At 41.5% G+C, this 14,182-nt stretch overlaps 2 protein-coding genes across 2 annotated transcripts; both read left to right on the top strand.

Moving 5' to 3' along the window:
• Window positions 1-109: 109 nt before the first annotated feature.
• On the top strand, window positions 110-4,478 carry ypel3 (yippee-like 3). Its single transcript, XM_085155951.1, has 5 exons — window positions 110-438; window positions 1,778-1,896; window positions 2,047-2,090; window positions 2,610-2,718; window positions 3,364-4,478. The coding sequence occupies exons 2-5, from the start codon at window positions 1,780-1,782 to the stop codon at window positions 3,451-3,453; spliced, it is 360 nt and encodes a 119-aa protein (XP_085012077.1). The 5' UTR covers window positions 110-438; window positions 1,778-1,779; the 3' UTR covers window positions 3,454-4,478.
• A 3,632-nt stretch (window positions 4,479-8,110) lies between these two features.
• On the top strand, window positions 8,111-13,740 carry atp6v0ca (ATPase H+ transporting V0 subunit ca). Its single transcript, XM_085155950.1, has 3 exons — window positions 8,111-8,366; window positions 11,160-11,343; window positions 12,586-13,740. The coding sequence occupies exons 1-3, from the start codon at window positions 8,291-8,293 to the stop codon at window positions 12,788-12,790; spliced, it is 465 nt and encodes a 154-aa protein (XP_085012076.1). The 5' UTR covers window positions 8,111-8,290; the 3' UTR covers window positions 12,791-13,740.
• The last annotated feature ends 442 nt before the right edge of the window (window positions 13,741-14,182 follow it).

Below are 14,182 nucleotides of genomic sequence, written 5' to 3'. Positions count from 1 at the left end.
ATGGAATCTGATTGGTTGACCCACATTCTAACGTCACTCGGAGGCTCTGATTGGTCAGCTGGGATTTGTTTTGCACTACCCAGACTTCCTCCTATGCGTGTTTTCATAAACAAATCGCATTTTTCCTCCCGCCGAGGTCGCTGCTTTCGCTCCTTGTCAGCCTGCCAGCTTTGTCGGCGTCCAGCTCCACTTTTAAAGAAGGTCGTTTCGGAACTTTGAGCGCTGGTTCTGGTTCAAAAAAACAAAAGAGAGACGCGGGTAAACGGGCTCCGCTTCAACAGCCAGAGCTGTCTGTCCTTTTTTGTGTGTCCGAACCGCCAACGCGTGGTCGATCGTTTCTCACCAAACTGACCGTTTTTCTGCCTTTTACCTGAAGTTTTTCAGCTGCCGGCCACACCAGTCCGCTGTCTAGACTGTGAGGAGCTTCGGTGTTTTTAGGTAAGTGGACGCCGAGAAATGTCCTGCAATGCGCATCTGTGCTGCTGCCGCTGCTGTTGTGTGTTGACAGTGCGGAGCTAGCGGGCTAGCTAACACACTAAGCTAGGTCAAAGCCGAGCTAGTGGCCCGGTTTACTCCTGCAGCTGGCAGATGCACCATCAGTCCGTTTACGTTGACTGGTAGACGGACAGTGCCTGTACAGTCCTTGAATTTGGGTTAACTGCTGCATTTATCTAAGCAAGGGTTATTTGTGCCAACTATTAGAAACCAGGAAGCAAGCTGCCTGGTTAACTAACCTGCTTGACTAGTCTCAGCTAATAATGCATCCATACCTTGTAAAGTCACCCTCTGCCATCATACATTTAATCATTGAAAAGAAGATGCATGATTGAAGCTGACAAAGAGTCCAACCCAGATAGCTTTCATTCATTAAGGATGAATAACCTTAAAACCTTGATGTTAGATAACTCAAACTGTTAGTTACAAACTCCAAATTGTTAATACTAATGCAAAGGCTTGAGGGAGTAAGTCACATCTTTATAGTGCTGACTTTCAATTTTCCCTTGGTGTGTCAGTATAATAGTAGGACTTTGGTCATAGATTTTTCTGGACCACATCTGATCAGGTGATTAACAGATTTTCTCTGGGTCCAGCCTCATTGCAGTTTGACAGTGTTCAATTTTAGTTTAGTTTTCTTTGTAGTTATTATAATACTGGGGCTACTTATCAGGGGCCTGGTTGAAGAGATTACAGTAGTAGCACTTTGTGAAGGCAGTTGAAAGTCATGTAGGCATCCTAAGTCTTAATACAAAAAACCTCATCAGGCTGGTTGTGTTGACAATTGGCTTTTTATAAGATAGACTTTTACCCCCAAGTGAAAAATTCACGAGTTATTACATTATTATAGCAGCAAAATGAATAGAACAGGAACAAAATAAGTAGATTCAGCATTATAACATAACCTTTATTAATAATACTCTACAACAATAGAGAAAAATGTGCACTGTACATATGGGAATATATATGGCATGGGATATTGCATAGTGCAGTGGTTAACAGCAAGATGGAATATAGACTATTGCACACAGTCTGACAGAAGATGGAAGGAACGTCCTGCTTTTGGTTTTTAGTTTGGCTTAACTTTAATAACCTTTGTGTTACATTGCGTTAGGGTGAAGCTTTATAGTCTTGTGATGGGGCTAAGGTTAATTCAAATGAGGAAGAAATCATCCTGTTTATGGTTAGTCAGATGGAAGAACTGTGTGCCAAGATCGTTAACCCATCATACAAACAATAATAAAACAAACTCGTCTCTCTCTGTGTTTTTGGTCCTGCTCAGACATGGTGAAGCTGACAAAAGCCAAGACGTTCCAGGCGTATCTGGACTCCTGCCACCGCCGTTACAGCTGTGTGCACTGTCGCGCCCATCTGGCCAATCATGACGATCTTATCTCCAAGGTCTGTATGCCTCTTGTCTTTTTTGTTGATAATCATGTCAGATGGCATGCACATTTGCTTCATGGTTATTTTAGAAAGTTGCATCTGAGACATATCAGAGTTGGGTTTGCAGTCTGTCTCTAATTTATATTTTTCCTCCCTGTCTCCTAGTCTTTCCAAGGCAGCCAGGGCCGAGCCTACCTCTTCAACTCTGTGTAAGTATCAACTATTAAAAAGCAGGTTTTTCCTGTTTTAGGTTTCCAGTCTCACTTCTCCTGTAGACAGGAGAAGAGGGAACTGTTGTTGTTTTTCACATCTCATTTGTATTCACAATAACTTTAATGCTACTTTGTGCAAAAATGTTATTTTTTCACGCAAATCATTTTATAAAAAGTCTGTTTCTCTGTGAAAACACATTCCTAGTATCGCGCTTGTTTGATCAAACCACACTGAACAGACAACTTGATTTGCTCTAGTTTGGATTTTGAAGGTTTGTGAGCTCACGTTCTTCCGGGGTTAGTGGGTCAGGAGTACACACTGTTTGCGTCTTAAATATTAACCTACCAGCTCCACTCAGTTTAAATCTTAATTTGTTCAGGTGCAGCCCTTTTGAATAGTAGGGTTTCATTAACATTTTCTCCTAAAGGAGGTTGTAGCTGTGCAGGAGAGGCTGTCCTTGAGTGATTACTGAAGAGAACAGTTTAATCACAGTGTGTCCATGCTTTTGTCTTCAGGGTCAATGTCGGCTGCGGCCCTGCTGAGGAGAGACTGCTGCTCACGGGACTTCATGCTGTGGCCGACATCTACTGCGAAAACTGTCACACCACGTTGGGCTGGAAATATGTACGTATATGTCCTCCAGCAAATGCAGTGCAGGATTATTCATCTTTAAATCACTTAAAGGCTTTTTGGTTTTTAATTCACTGAGACGTCCACACACACTTTTCTGTTGCCATGAGGAATTTTATACATATCACACTAATCAATTGGGACATTTTTGTAAGACGCAGAAACAACAAAGCAATGATGTAATCAAGAATAACTGGACTTTCCAGTGATTGTTATGTGAATGTCACTGTCTGCATTAATGCATGTACTGCAAAAATTGTAAAGAAATACATGAGAAAATGACCCGGTTTCTCTCTTGATTTATTACTTCTGTAAACTTTATGGTCTCTGTCGCTGTTTTAAAGCCTTCATTAAGACAACATGCTGTTCATTTAGTGAATTATTATCTCCATTAGGAGTAAACGGCAAAGTGGGGTATGTTTCGGGGTGTGGCTGCCCTCTGATTGACAAACTCTTACTGTTTGTTTGTGCAGTGTTTTCACTTGGGGTTGGGCTTTGCTATAAAAGTCACTCTAAGAAGTAGCAAGATGTCAGATTAGTTGTCCACTAACCAGACATCATGGCAGCTACAGCTTTCTTTCATCTGTCATCTAACTTTTTCTCTCTTTCTAACAACTCCCTTTCACCTTCCTCCTGCAGGAACAGGCCTTTGAACTGAGTCAGAAGTACAAGGAGGGGAAGTACATCATCGAGCTGTCCCACATGATAAAGGACAACGGTTGGGACTGAGAGGGAAATCTTCGTCTTTCGTCATGACTTTTTCACAAGTTGCGGAAACGGTTCCAGTGTAGCTTCTTCATCCCACGTTCGAGCCATCGCTGTGCCACACTTTCACTTCATACAGCTTTGCCAAGAATAGCATGTGATGCCTTATCTTTATCTGTTCTTCGTGTTTTGTTTCCTTTTTTTCCAGCAAGCACGACAACACGTTTGCTGATAATGCTGTCCTAAGTGCTAGTTGTGCAGGAGGACTTGGACTGAATGAGTGCGGGGTTTGCGCGTGAAAACTTGGAGATGTAGTCACACGGGGCACCAGCTGGTGTTACATTTTGAGCACGCCTATTAGCGATTAAACCACTGAAACGGCCTCGCCCTGTGGTGGGCAGGCCGGCGGAAGTCAAATTATCTGATCTTAAACACTGGATGCAGGTATTTGGGTTTTCCTTTTGACTTTAAGGTGCATATTTAGATGTAAATGACCCAAACTGAGTGAATTATTTAGGCTTGTTTAATCCAGAGATCCCTTCTTTTTTGATGTGAGGGTATGGGAACGCTTAGAGAAGCGGGATGGGCTTTTTTTTTTATGAGTTAATGTTTTTAAGATTAGTAAAACTTGTTCATATTTTGCCTAAAAAGCCCACAAACATCCTGTAATTCATAATCTGGGGTAAGTCTTCCGCTTGAAGGTTTACCTTTTAGTGTGTGTTTGGGTGGGAATGTGTATGAGTGCAGTGTTTGCTCATAAGTCTTAAGCTGGTTAGTGTTGAGAAGCATTGATCTGGAGTTGATTCACATTTAGATTTTCCACTGCACATTCGGGATATCTTCACTCTTAATGCGGATCCTTCATATGTTTGTGACCTAACACTAAAGCAGCCCTTAGATTTCCTAGATTGTGCTAGAGCAGAGTGTGATTTGGGTAATGTAGCATATTTATGGTGATTTTTTTTTTTTTTTTTTAATGTCTGCTTCTTTCATTAAAGTGTTTTTTATTTTAACCTGATATTTCATTAAAATACAGTATGCCAGTAAGACTTTTGTTTGTGCTGTGGTGTTTCATCTTATCTCGCTTCTGATTTTCTCATCAAGCTTATTTCTTCTTTGTGGTCAAATCCAGACAAAACACAGCCTGAGAAAGTTTCTGTTCAAAGTGCTGAGACAACACAAAAGTGTGAGGGCCAAATTCATAAAACAGCCAAAGGTAAAAGTAGCTTTTGATTGTCTGTTTTGGGGGGAAACTAATAAAAATGAAAAAATTAAAGTACTCACTTTGGCATATTCTGTAGGTCACACATCTTGTATCGGTGTCATTTTATATTATGGATGGTAGCGAGAATCAGATCAGTCCTTTTTTAATCACCAGGGATTAGTTTACACTGAGTAGCTCGTGACTCTTTAATCCATCTCTAGTGCCTCCCTGTGGCTTTAAGAACAAACCTGATTTATTTATCATCTCCATAAGTGGTTCTTTACCAACTTTGGCGTAAAAAGTAAGTAAATTTGTGTTTGCTCCATTTATTTCTTTGTTGTAACAATGCTCTGCAATAAATCTTATATTGTTTGCAAGCCTGTTTATTGCCCCTTAAATGGTGCCACATTTGTGATTTGTTCCCATTATAAAATAGTCAAATCTCATCAAAGCCAAACAGCTTTTTCTGCTATTGAGCTTCTGGTACTGCAGGTGCCTCATTGCTGTTTGATTAGGTGCAACTGTGAGCAGGGACCCTGCTACAGCAGTCAGTTGGTGTCTGCTCCAACCGTGGCATGTTTGACTGATCTGGATAGGGCTATGCTATAGGACAACTTCAAGTGGGTGTTTTTTCAAAACCAAGTAGCAGCATTACTTGGACTGATCCCTGGTATCATCTCCAAATTGAAAGCCAAGGTCCATAAATGTCAGAGAAGGGCTGTAAACTAGGCATCCCAAGAAAACCTCAAACTGTCAGCAAGCACAGAAACGATAAGCATTTATATATCCAGTCAAGGTTTGTAGAATGATCTGGCCGATGGCTGTTTACCCAGACAACCTGGAACAGACCGCACACAGCCAATCTAAGGTCTGGTCTGGCACAACCACACTGGCTGACTTCTGACGAATGCTGGTTGAAGAATGGGATGCCATCCCACAGCAGTTTGTGACCAGCATGAGGAGGAGGTGCCAGACTCTTTTGCCAATTAATACTTCTTCCCCCATTTGTTAAATGAATAAATTGCTAACATGTTTTGTTCCTTCAGACTTCAATCATCCAATCCAATAAATAACAACAAAACAGAGTCAGTAGCAGAATGAGCTGTTTGGCATTGGCAGAGAAGATTTAGCAGGATTTTTATTGGTCCAAATCACATACTCATCTCTGCTGCTTAACCCACAAACAAATGTTGCACCATTTATGGACAAGAAAATAGGTTTTCCAGCAGGCTTATTATCAAAGCAGATCACTTTAAATCTGATTTATCTGCATAAAAACAGGTAGGACTCAGATTGGCCTGCATAGCTTTAAAACTACATTTTTGTAAATAATAAGTGAACAGTTTTCATTACTTTGACTCTAATTTCATAAATAGTGATATTAAAATGAAAATGCAAATTTAAAAGACTAAATATTTGCACCTTTTAGTGATGCTGATAATAGTTGTGTTGCCTTTATTTACGGCTCAAATTCCTTTGTGTTCAGAAACCGTTCAGATGTGGCTGTATTGTTATGACATAACAGCAGCTTTTTAAGAAAATGTCTTTTTACGCATGTCAGCGGAGCTCTTGCCGTCTGTGGAACAAATCCGATTCTGTGCCAACAGATGGTGCTGGAAGTCAGCCAGCAGGTGGTGCTGTAGTGTAGTTATGTTTAGACACCAGTGCTGTGCAGAGATTTTATCACCTTTAATTCTTACCGCTCTCATTTCAGTGCCACCCGATCAGACCCAGATTTATTTTACAGCATGACAGCGAGTCTAAAAATACAGCCAGAGGCATAAAGCACTGTGTTCAGCTGTGAGGAGGAACAAGTAGCTTCATCCAGCAACAGATGGCTTGGCCTCCACAGAGCCCTGATCTCTGGGATTACATGAAGACACAGAAGACGCTGAGACGGTAAATCCACAGCAGAACTGTGGCGAGCTCACAGAGGTGTTTGGAACAACCTGCGCCTGTCTCAAAAAACCAAAAATATACCTCTATGAGAGCTGGTGACATTAAATATCAGCTGGATTTATTCACTAACCTTTGTGCAAGGGGGATTCATAAAGAAACACAATGATAAGAAGTATTTCTAAGAGCATCATCACTGCATTTATGTGCCTTTAACTTCTAACCTTTAAGGCATGTTATAACTCTGCAATAAATCAATTTGTGGACACAACTGGTTTTGTAGTTTAAAATGTTAAATTTGAACTATTTTGCTGCAGAATTCAGACATCTATTCCATAAAGGATTTAGAATATCTAAAAATATTTGTAGACATTTACACATTTCTGTGGGCTAATTAAGTGGAGTAATTGCTGCGGTAACACACTGTTTACCTGCAAATCTCAAAATAGAATACAAATGAGCAGATGAACTCAAATTAAGACAAAAACTGTGTGATTAATGATTGTGTACAAAAGACCTGATGGACTACACAAATAAGCATTAAAATGAAATCTACTCCATCAGCGAGCTAGCATTGGACCTGCCAGGGAGATCACACAAACTCAGCTTCAAATATGTGAACATTTACTAGTGATCGACACAGATTCATCTCTGACCCTTCAGTGGAATACAGCAGTAAAATCAGTAAAACAAGCTACTGTGATTAAGCTGATTTGATTTGGCTCAAACTTTTATTATTCATCATGGCAAAGTAACAAAATATTTTGCAGAACAATCTCTCTTTAATCACAGCAAACATGCATTTAACCAGGATCTGATCAAATTTAAAGATGACTAAAATCAAAGTTTGAGTAAGTCTATTTTTTGGGGTGGAAGACCCCTTTAGCTGATATAAGAAACACCCATTTTCTTGTTGGTGTCACCTTGAAATGACGACTCCGGTGCTTAGTTTCTTGAGTAGTTATTTGATATTTGGTCTCCCAAAGAGTTTCTGCTATTATTTTAAATCCAAATTTCCCCGAAAGGTATTGCCCTGCAGAAAACAGCACATCAGAGACATGCCCTGTAGGTTCCTGTGCTGGAGGATGGATGGATGGCGTTAATGGTTAATATGGACTCAGGGTTACTGTGTTTTCTCGCTGTGTCCACATTAAACTGTTTATTTGTTGTTGTTGTTTTTAAATTATAGGGTGCAGACGCCGCTTATGGTGGAGTCTGCTGTTTATTTTAAACCTAATAATTAATACGCCAGCTTGCAGTGACGACTAGCGTTTCAACCGCAGTCGGTGCAGCTTGCAGCAGCAGCAGCAGAGCGTACCATAATTCATGGACGGGGCAAAAAAACTCATATAACATGTTGTACTAATAAATGCATTATGTGACGTACAATCAATTTGAAATTCACTTTCAATTGCCTTGAATTTACAAACGACATTTTATTATGTAATATGTTTCAATGTGTATGTATTAATCAGCAGTTGTATTATTGGTTATATTATATTAGTGTCTGTTTGTGTCGAGCACCCCACTCCCTTACCCCCCGGGAAAATCCCTAAATGGAACCTTCCTGGATGGTTGGCCACGTGACTTTTTCCGTTTCGCCATTTTCCCCTCTTCTACACCGGTCCTCTTGCTGCCCGCTACGTTGTCGCCCCCTCCTAGTGTTTTAAGTTGCCCGAAAGCCCAAGGTGGGATAGGGGAAACCCTGACGAGAAGTCCGTCTGCTCCGTAGCCGTATCGCCCTGAGGAAAAAGTGCGAGAATGTCTTCTGAGGAGAGCCCCGAGTACTCGCCTTTCTTCGCCGTGATGGGTGCCTCTGCGGCCATGGTCTTCAGCGGTAACTACACCAGCTTCTTCATCTCGGCATCCTCGTTTTCGCTGTCATAACGCTAACGGCTGGTTAGCTCGGCCAGGTGTTGAGTTCGTGGGTGATGTTAGAGATCAACCAGCGGCAGGGTTTGAGCGTAGAGAAGCCCCGGCGCTTTCTCGACTCGCACACCTGCCAGGGGATGCGTTGCGAAGGAGAGGCCAGGGCAAGGGGGAGGGATTCCATCGACATCAAGCTGCTGTCCTCACCTTGCTCTTGCAGGCTGCCTCCCTCTGCGTGAGCCAGGCTGTAACTATGTGTCCCGGTTGCTGCTGGTTGGTGGCGCACACCCATCAACGGAGGTGGCAGCTGACCTGGTCAGGCCATCTGTAATCTGTCATAATGGGGTTATTTCACGGAAACGGGAAGGCCAGAGATCTTGATGGAGGAAACATGGCATCCTCGCTAAAGGTTGCCGAGGTTTTATTGGTTTAAATGAGCTCCTGTGTTACAGGAGAGGAGGCAGCATCGAAGGCCTAAAGATCAGCGGGAGAAATTAAAAGGGGGAAACCCACCCATTCATTTGCACCGCCTGTCGTGCAGTGTGGAGCACACCCACTGAAAGGTTCACAGTGTGCTCTTGGTGGGAGACATTTTTTGGCCAAGTTAAGCCAATCAAGTGATGGTAATTCTTGCTGATGCAAGCAACTGTGCTCGTGACAGACTGTTCTTTGCACTGATGAAACAGCAACATATATTTAACATTAGGCCAGAAATAGCTGTAGCATTCAAACTGTGTTGTTTTGCCCTGAATATGTGGACGTATTTAAAGTAAATAAATAAAATAGGGGTTTTCAGGACTCTGATTTTTAAATGGGGGGGTTGTTATGTCCAAAAATAGCAGGAGAAAGGATACACCCCTGTTATGTATAGTAACACTCTCTTTATCTTAACTGTATGCAAACAAATCCTGCTTATGTTCATAATCACCCCACCAAAAGGATCATTTTGAGCATGATCAGCCTTTTTTAACTCCTGATGTAAGCATTGAATTTTATATTGACATTTAGAAGGCAACAACATGAATGTGGACTGGTGAAGTCGTGGCCAACACCCAGTTGGATCACTGTATCCTAATAAGATCTCAATCACAGATTGAGGTGTGCCTGCTGCTTAAGTTGTGCATACCTGTGTGACCTTTGCTCTCTTTTAGGCTTTCACGTTTTCTGCAGGCTGCGTAAAGACAACTTGGAGCAGTATGGGGAAAATTTTTAATTAAATAATATTTCTTATAAATATTAGCTCTTCAACCTTTGATGCTTTTTGGCCTGCTTTTAATCACAACTCGGTTTAATGACATCAAGTTTAATATTAGCTCTTTCTCAGTGACCCTTAAAGCATTTAAAAGCGTTTTGGGAGGAAAAAATAACCTTGGGTGTCCTCTAACTTCAGCACAAACTGTGCATTGGTTGCACTTCAGTAACCCATCATTTATACACCACAGGCATTTAGGAGCCCCTTCACACAGCTTCATTATTTGAGTTTGATTACTGTCACACTCAGTAAAATGCCAACTTGAGATGTATGATTGTTCTTTGTTTATCCAGTCCACGATTTATAGACACGAAGCCCCGATGTTACTTTTAAGAAAATGGTTCACCTGTGTAGCTGAACACCCTCGTCATATCCAACACATCTCACTGCAAAAGGCGTGTGGATATTACAGAGAAGTCCATTGCCTGTAAATGTGACTGCACAGCCAAGCAAGTGGGAAGTGAGGAAAGCTGTGTGTTATTGTACCATTATTATTTATTCATCCACCCCACTGAGCGAGTCTTCTTTGCAAACATGCTGTGTTCACAGCTGCTCACTGCTCGCAGCCAGCAAAGTCACATGTAATGATGAGGAATTGCCCGGCACCGATCTGCACTCTCCAGGTGTTGAAGAATAGCGCCTGAATGCACTGGATTAACGACATTTGAAATGTGAACGCCACCGCTCTGTGGCAGAACCTCTGCCTTCTTCTGATCAGAGATAATAATAATGTTCGTGCAGCTGTTTAAGTGCATGTGATGGGATTGTAAAAATCATACTGAGCACAGAATAAATATACGCATAAATCCCCTTTAGTTTAAAGATACAACCTATTAAAATACAGAACAGCTCTGTCAATAGTTACAGCCCATTCATCACCTCTCAATCATCACAAGTAAGCATCATTTTTAGATGATGCTGCTCACTTTTCTGGTCTTCATTTGCACAGTACACGTTTTCTGTGAACACAGAGGGTTTTCTAATGCAGAACAAATGAAATTGCATGCAAATAGGAGACAGTGATAAAGAAGCAGAGGCAGTTTGTGATCAACAGCAGCAGGAAATGCAGATAAAATAACAGGTTGAGATTCCTGCAAATGCCTGGGTGTATTGCAGAGTTGTTGTGGACGTATAAACTGTAATATTTTGGTGTGTGCAGCATTCATGGCAGTGTGACGAGCCGAGCAGGCATCAGTGAAATGCGAGGTGACAGCAGAGCGGAGAGCAAAATTGCTGGTCGAGCGCCCATCGGTGGCATTATTAGTCATGAAAAGAGTCATAAAGTAGTGAAGTGGGCGGTGTTGTGTTGCGTAGCGAGACTTCAGTCTAACAACTTATAACATTTTTCATGCAGTTTTTCTGAGATGGTTTGTGAGGAAAGCTAAAAAGTGGGTGAAATGCAAGAAAGAACTGTCAGTCGAATTTCTCATCCTTTCTGCAACGTGCCTCAGAAGATAAAACTCAGAGCTTTGCTTCATTAACGCAGATTTTCTCGTCTCTCTTTCTCAGCGTTAGGAGCAGCATATGGGACGGCAAAGAGCGGCACAGGCATCGCTGCCATGTCTGTGATGCGGCCAGAGCTCATCATGAAGTCTATCATTCCTGTGGTCATGGCAGGTATCATTGCCATCTACGGGCTGGTGGTGGCTGTGCTGATAGCGAACAACATATCTGAGAGAGTCTCTCTTTACAAGTAAGATAACCTTCTCATACATTATGATCTTTGTTTGTTTGTCATATAGTGATGCTGCAGTAAAATGACAATGAATTTCACTGTCTGTGTCTAACGTGTTATTCAAGATCATGTTGAGTCGGGTTTCTCTAGTTATTGTTTAGATACACAACTTAATTGTAAACCAGATAATCAGATATCAGATAATAGAAACATTTTAAAAAGAGTATCTCTGGCCTTTGAGCTCTATTATAATCTCTGCCAACTCCTTAAAGAAGTGAACCTGTGGGACCTGAGCTTACTGTTTAACCACCTTCATGGTCCACTTGTTTCATCCGGCTCTTCATTGTTTTGCTGGGCAGGTCTCAGTCAGCTTATCATGACTTATTTCCTGGTGGCAGTTTTGTGATATTGCTGAGACTCAACAGCACAGTGTTTGTGGGCAGGCAAACCAAACTAGTATTGTGCAGTCAAGGTGTACTATTTTCACTGTAAACACAGCGCCATGCTCGTAAACGGGTGTTCACTTTTGTGTATGAAAGCCCTTCAAATGGTCTTCTGACATTATTTATGTAGCAGCCCTGATGAGGACATTTCTCTGGGGAGACCAGCCAGGGTTGGATTTTATTTGTTCCTGTTGTTTTTAAAACCTAAGTGGGCATGCATATTAACCACTAGGCGAGTCCTTAACATGCCACTTTCTGTGAAGACTTGTTGAGCAATTTGATGTAGTCCAGTTATTAATAATGCATAGAAAGATTGCGGATTTGAAACTGGGCTTGTTCTTTTCAGAATTCAGCGCTTTTATTCAGACCTTTGGTTAGAATTGCTAAAAAGCAGCAAATACAAGAACAAAAACATGTAGAGTGAAACTGCTCATCTCTGCACCCTCTTTCATATTTTTTCATGCAAGTTTAAAAGGAGGAACAAGAGAGAGGAGTGAACATAGTTTCAGTGCACAACTTGATGCTACATATAAAACTCACTGAGTATTTCTAACCTATGGACAAAAAAGATGTTTCAGTTCAATTCTGTAGCACCAAATCACAAAACAGTCGCCTGAAGGCCCTTTATATTCTAAGGTGAAGACCATAAAATAATACAGAGAAAACGCCAACAATCAAACACCTGCCATGAGCAAGCACTTGGCAACAGAGGGAAGGGGAAAAACTCCCTTTTAACAGAAGAAACCTGTGGCAGAACCAGGCTGTGAATACTCCTAACTTCACAAAACAAGTATTTTCTACTGCTTCTCTTCAACAGGAGTTTCCTGCATCTCGGTGCCGGTCTGAGCGTGGGCCTGAGCGGCCTGGCGGCCGGGTTCGCCATCGGCATCGTGGGTGACGCCGGCGTGAGAGGGACCGCTCAGCAGCCTCGGCTGTTCGTGGGCATGATCCTGATCCTGATCTTCGCCGAGGTGCTGGGTCTTTACGGGCTCATCGTGGCCCTCATCCTATCTACAAAATAAGTGTCTCCATCATGCCACCATCTCATTCATTCCACATCAGAGCAGCAAGAACAAATAGGAGATTTCCACCTACTTCCATTACAGCCGGTGGGTCTGACAGGACGGGATGGCAACAGAAACACATTGGCGTTCAACTTTGATAGCTCTGTCCTCAGATAGGTTTCTATCCATATTGTTTAAAGCCATCCAGTTGTGTCAGGTCTTGTGCGTACAGAACGGGCATGAACATGTACTGTGTGTTGTGGGATGATGTGTGGACAGTCTGCCTGATTTATTGTCTGATCTTAAACTGTACAGTGATCCAGAGCCCCCCTGCCCCCCAGTAAATGTAGTAACCAGTCTGTGCTGTGAGTGTGAGTATCAACATTTACCCCCCTCTGCCCATTCCCCTCCTTTTGTTTATTTATGTATTTATTTGTTTCTTTGTTTTTTGTTGGTGGTTTATATTGTCAACCTCTGTTTAAGACTGCTGAAGATATCGTGAACACCAGTATTTTATTTTTTAATGTTCTTTTCTGGGACCATTTTTGAAACTTTTTTTTCACTATTTATGGACAGCTATGAAGATTTTGAAGCTATCTAAATGGAGTACTGTTTATTGAATACCCTATATACATAAAAAAATATATATAAATGATCTGTGTATAGTTAGATTAATTGCACTGTGGGTAATTGTTATAAGTGCTTGGAATTCCTCTGGATGTAGTGTGAATATTAATGGAGGATGTCCACATGTTCATATGGAGTTGACAGTGTGCGTGCGTGTGCGTGAATGATGAGTAAATAATGTATGCAAGTGGATTTATGTTTAATATGACGTCCTCAGACACTTGTATCGTTTACCTGTAGTGCTGCTGTCTTGATTTGTTTGTTTTATTTTGTTGAAGGTGAGAGCTCACTGTTCAGCCATGCCTGTCAGATTTCCAAATAAAACTCAACCTCCTCCAGAATCTCACTGTCCAGTATTTATTTTTAAAGTATATCTGTTAATGAAATGTCCAAACACTGCAAAAGGAAAGCAGACAGCGGATACCTAAACATTTAAATGCAATCTAAAACTGCCCAATATGTTGGGTATTTTTACCCCAAAAGAGTTTCAGCTACACATTCTTATATTGATAATAATTATTTACTTTTGGTCTTTAGAAAGAATGCCTGTCTGGTCCATAACATTACCTGGTCTCATGAGTCTTGACATTCAGATGGTAATATCAGAATTTGGCATGAATAACATGAAAGCATGGATCCATCCTGCATTGTATCAACAATTCAGGCTGCTGCTAATGGTGTAATGGTGTGGGCGATATTTTATTGGCACACTTCAGGCCTTTGGTAACAACTGAGCATCATGTAAAACACCTACCTGAGCACTGTTGCTGGCCATGTTCATCC

This window comes from Neolamprologus multifasciatus, chromosome 4 (genome assembly GCF_963576455.1).
Source record: "Neolamprologus multifasciatus chromosome 4, fNeoMul1.2, whole genome shotgun sequence".
Taxonomy (NCBI): Eukaryota; Metazoa; Chordata; class Actinopteri; order Cichliformes; family Cichlidae; genus Neolamprologus; species Neolamprologus multifasciatus.
The sequence above is the reverse complement of the archived record's forward strand: the minus strand, read 5'-3'. Positions and strand labels throughout refer to the sequence as shown.

Bases quoted from the DNA above. Each gene is read 5' to 3' on its own strand.
- ypel3 (XM_085155951.1), top strand. From the start codon at position 1,780: ATGGTGAAGCTGACAAAAGCCAAGACGTTCCAGGCGTATCTGGACTCC. The intron at 1,897-2,046 runs GTCTGTATGCCT...CCTGTCTCCTAG, and splicing joins ATGACGATCTTATCTCCAAG to TCTTTCCAAGGCAGCCAGGG. The intron at 2,091-2,609 runs GTAAGTATCAAC...TTTTGTCTTCAG, and splicing joins GCCTACCTCTTCAACTCTGT to GGTCAATGTCGGCTGCGGCC.
- atp6v0ca (XM_085155950.1), top strand. From the start codon at position 8,291: ATGTCTTCTGAGGAGAGCCCCGAGTACTCGCCTTTCTTCGCCGTGATG. The intron at 8,367-11,159 runs GTAACTACACCA...TCTCTTTCTCAG, and splicing joins TGCGGCCATGGTCTTCAGCG to CGTTAGGAGCAGCATATGGG. The intron at 11,344-12,585 runs GTAAGATAACCT...TCTCTTCAACAG, and splicing joins GAGAGAGTCTCTCTTTACAA to GAGTTTCCTGCATCTCGGTG.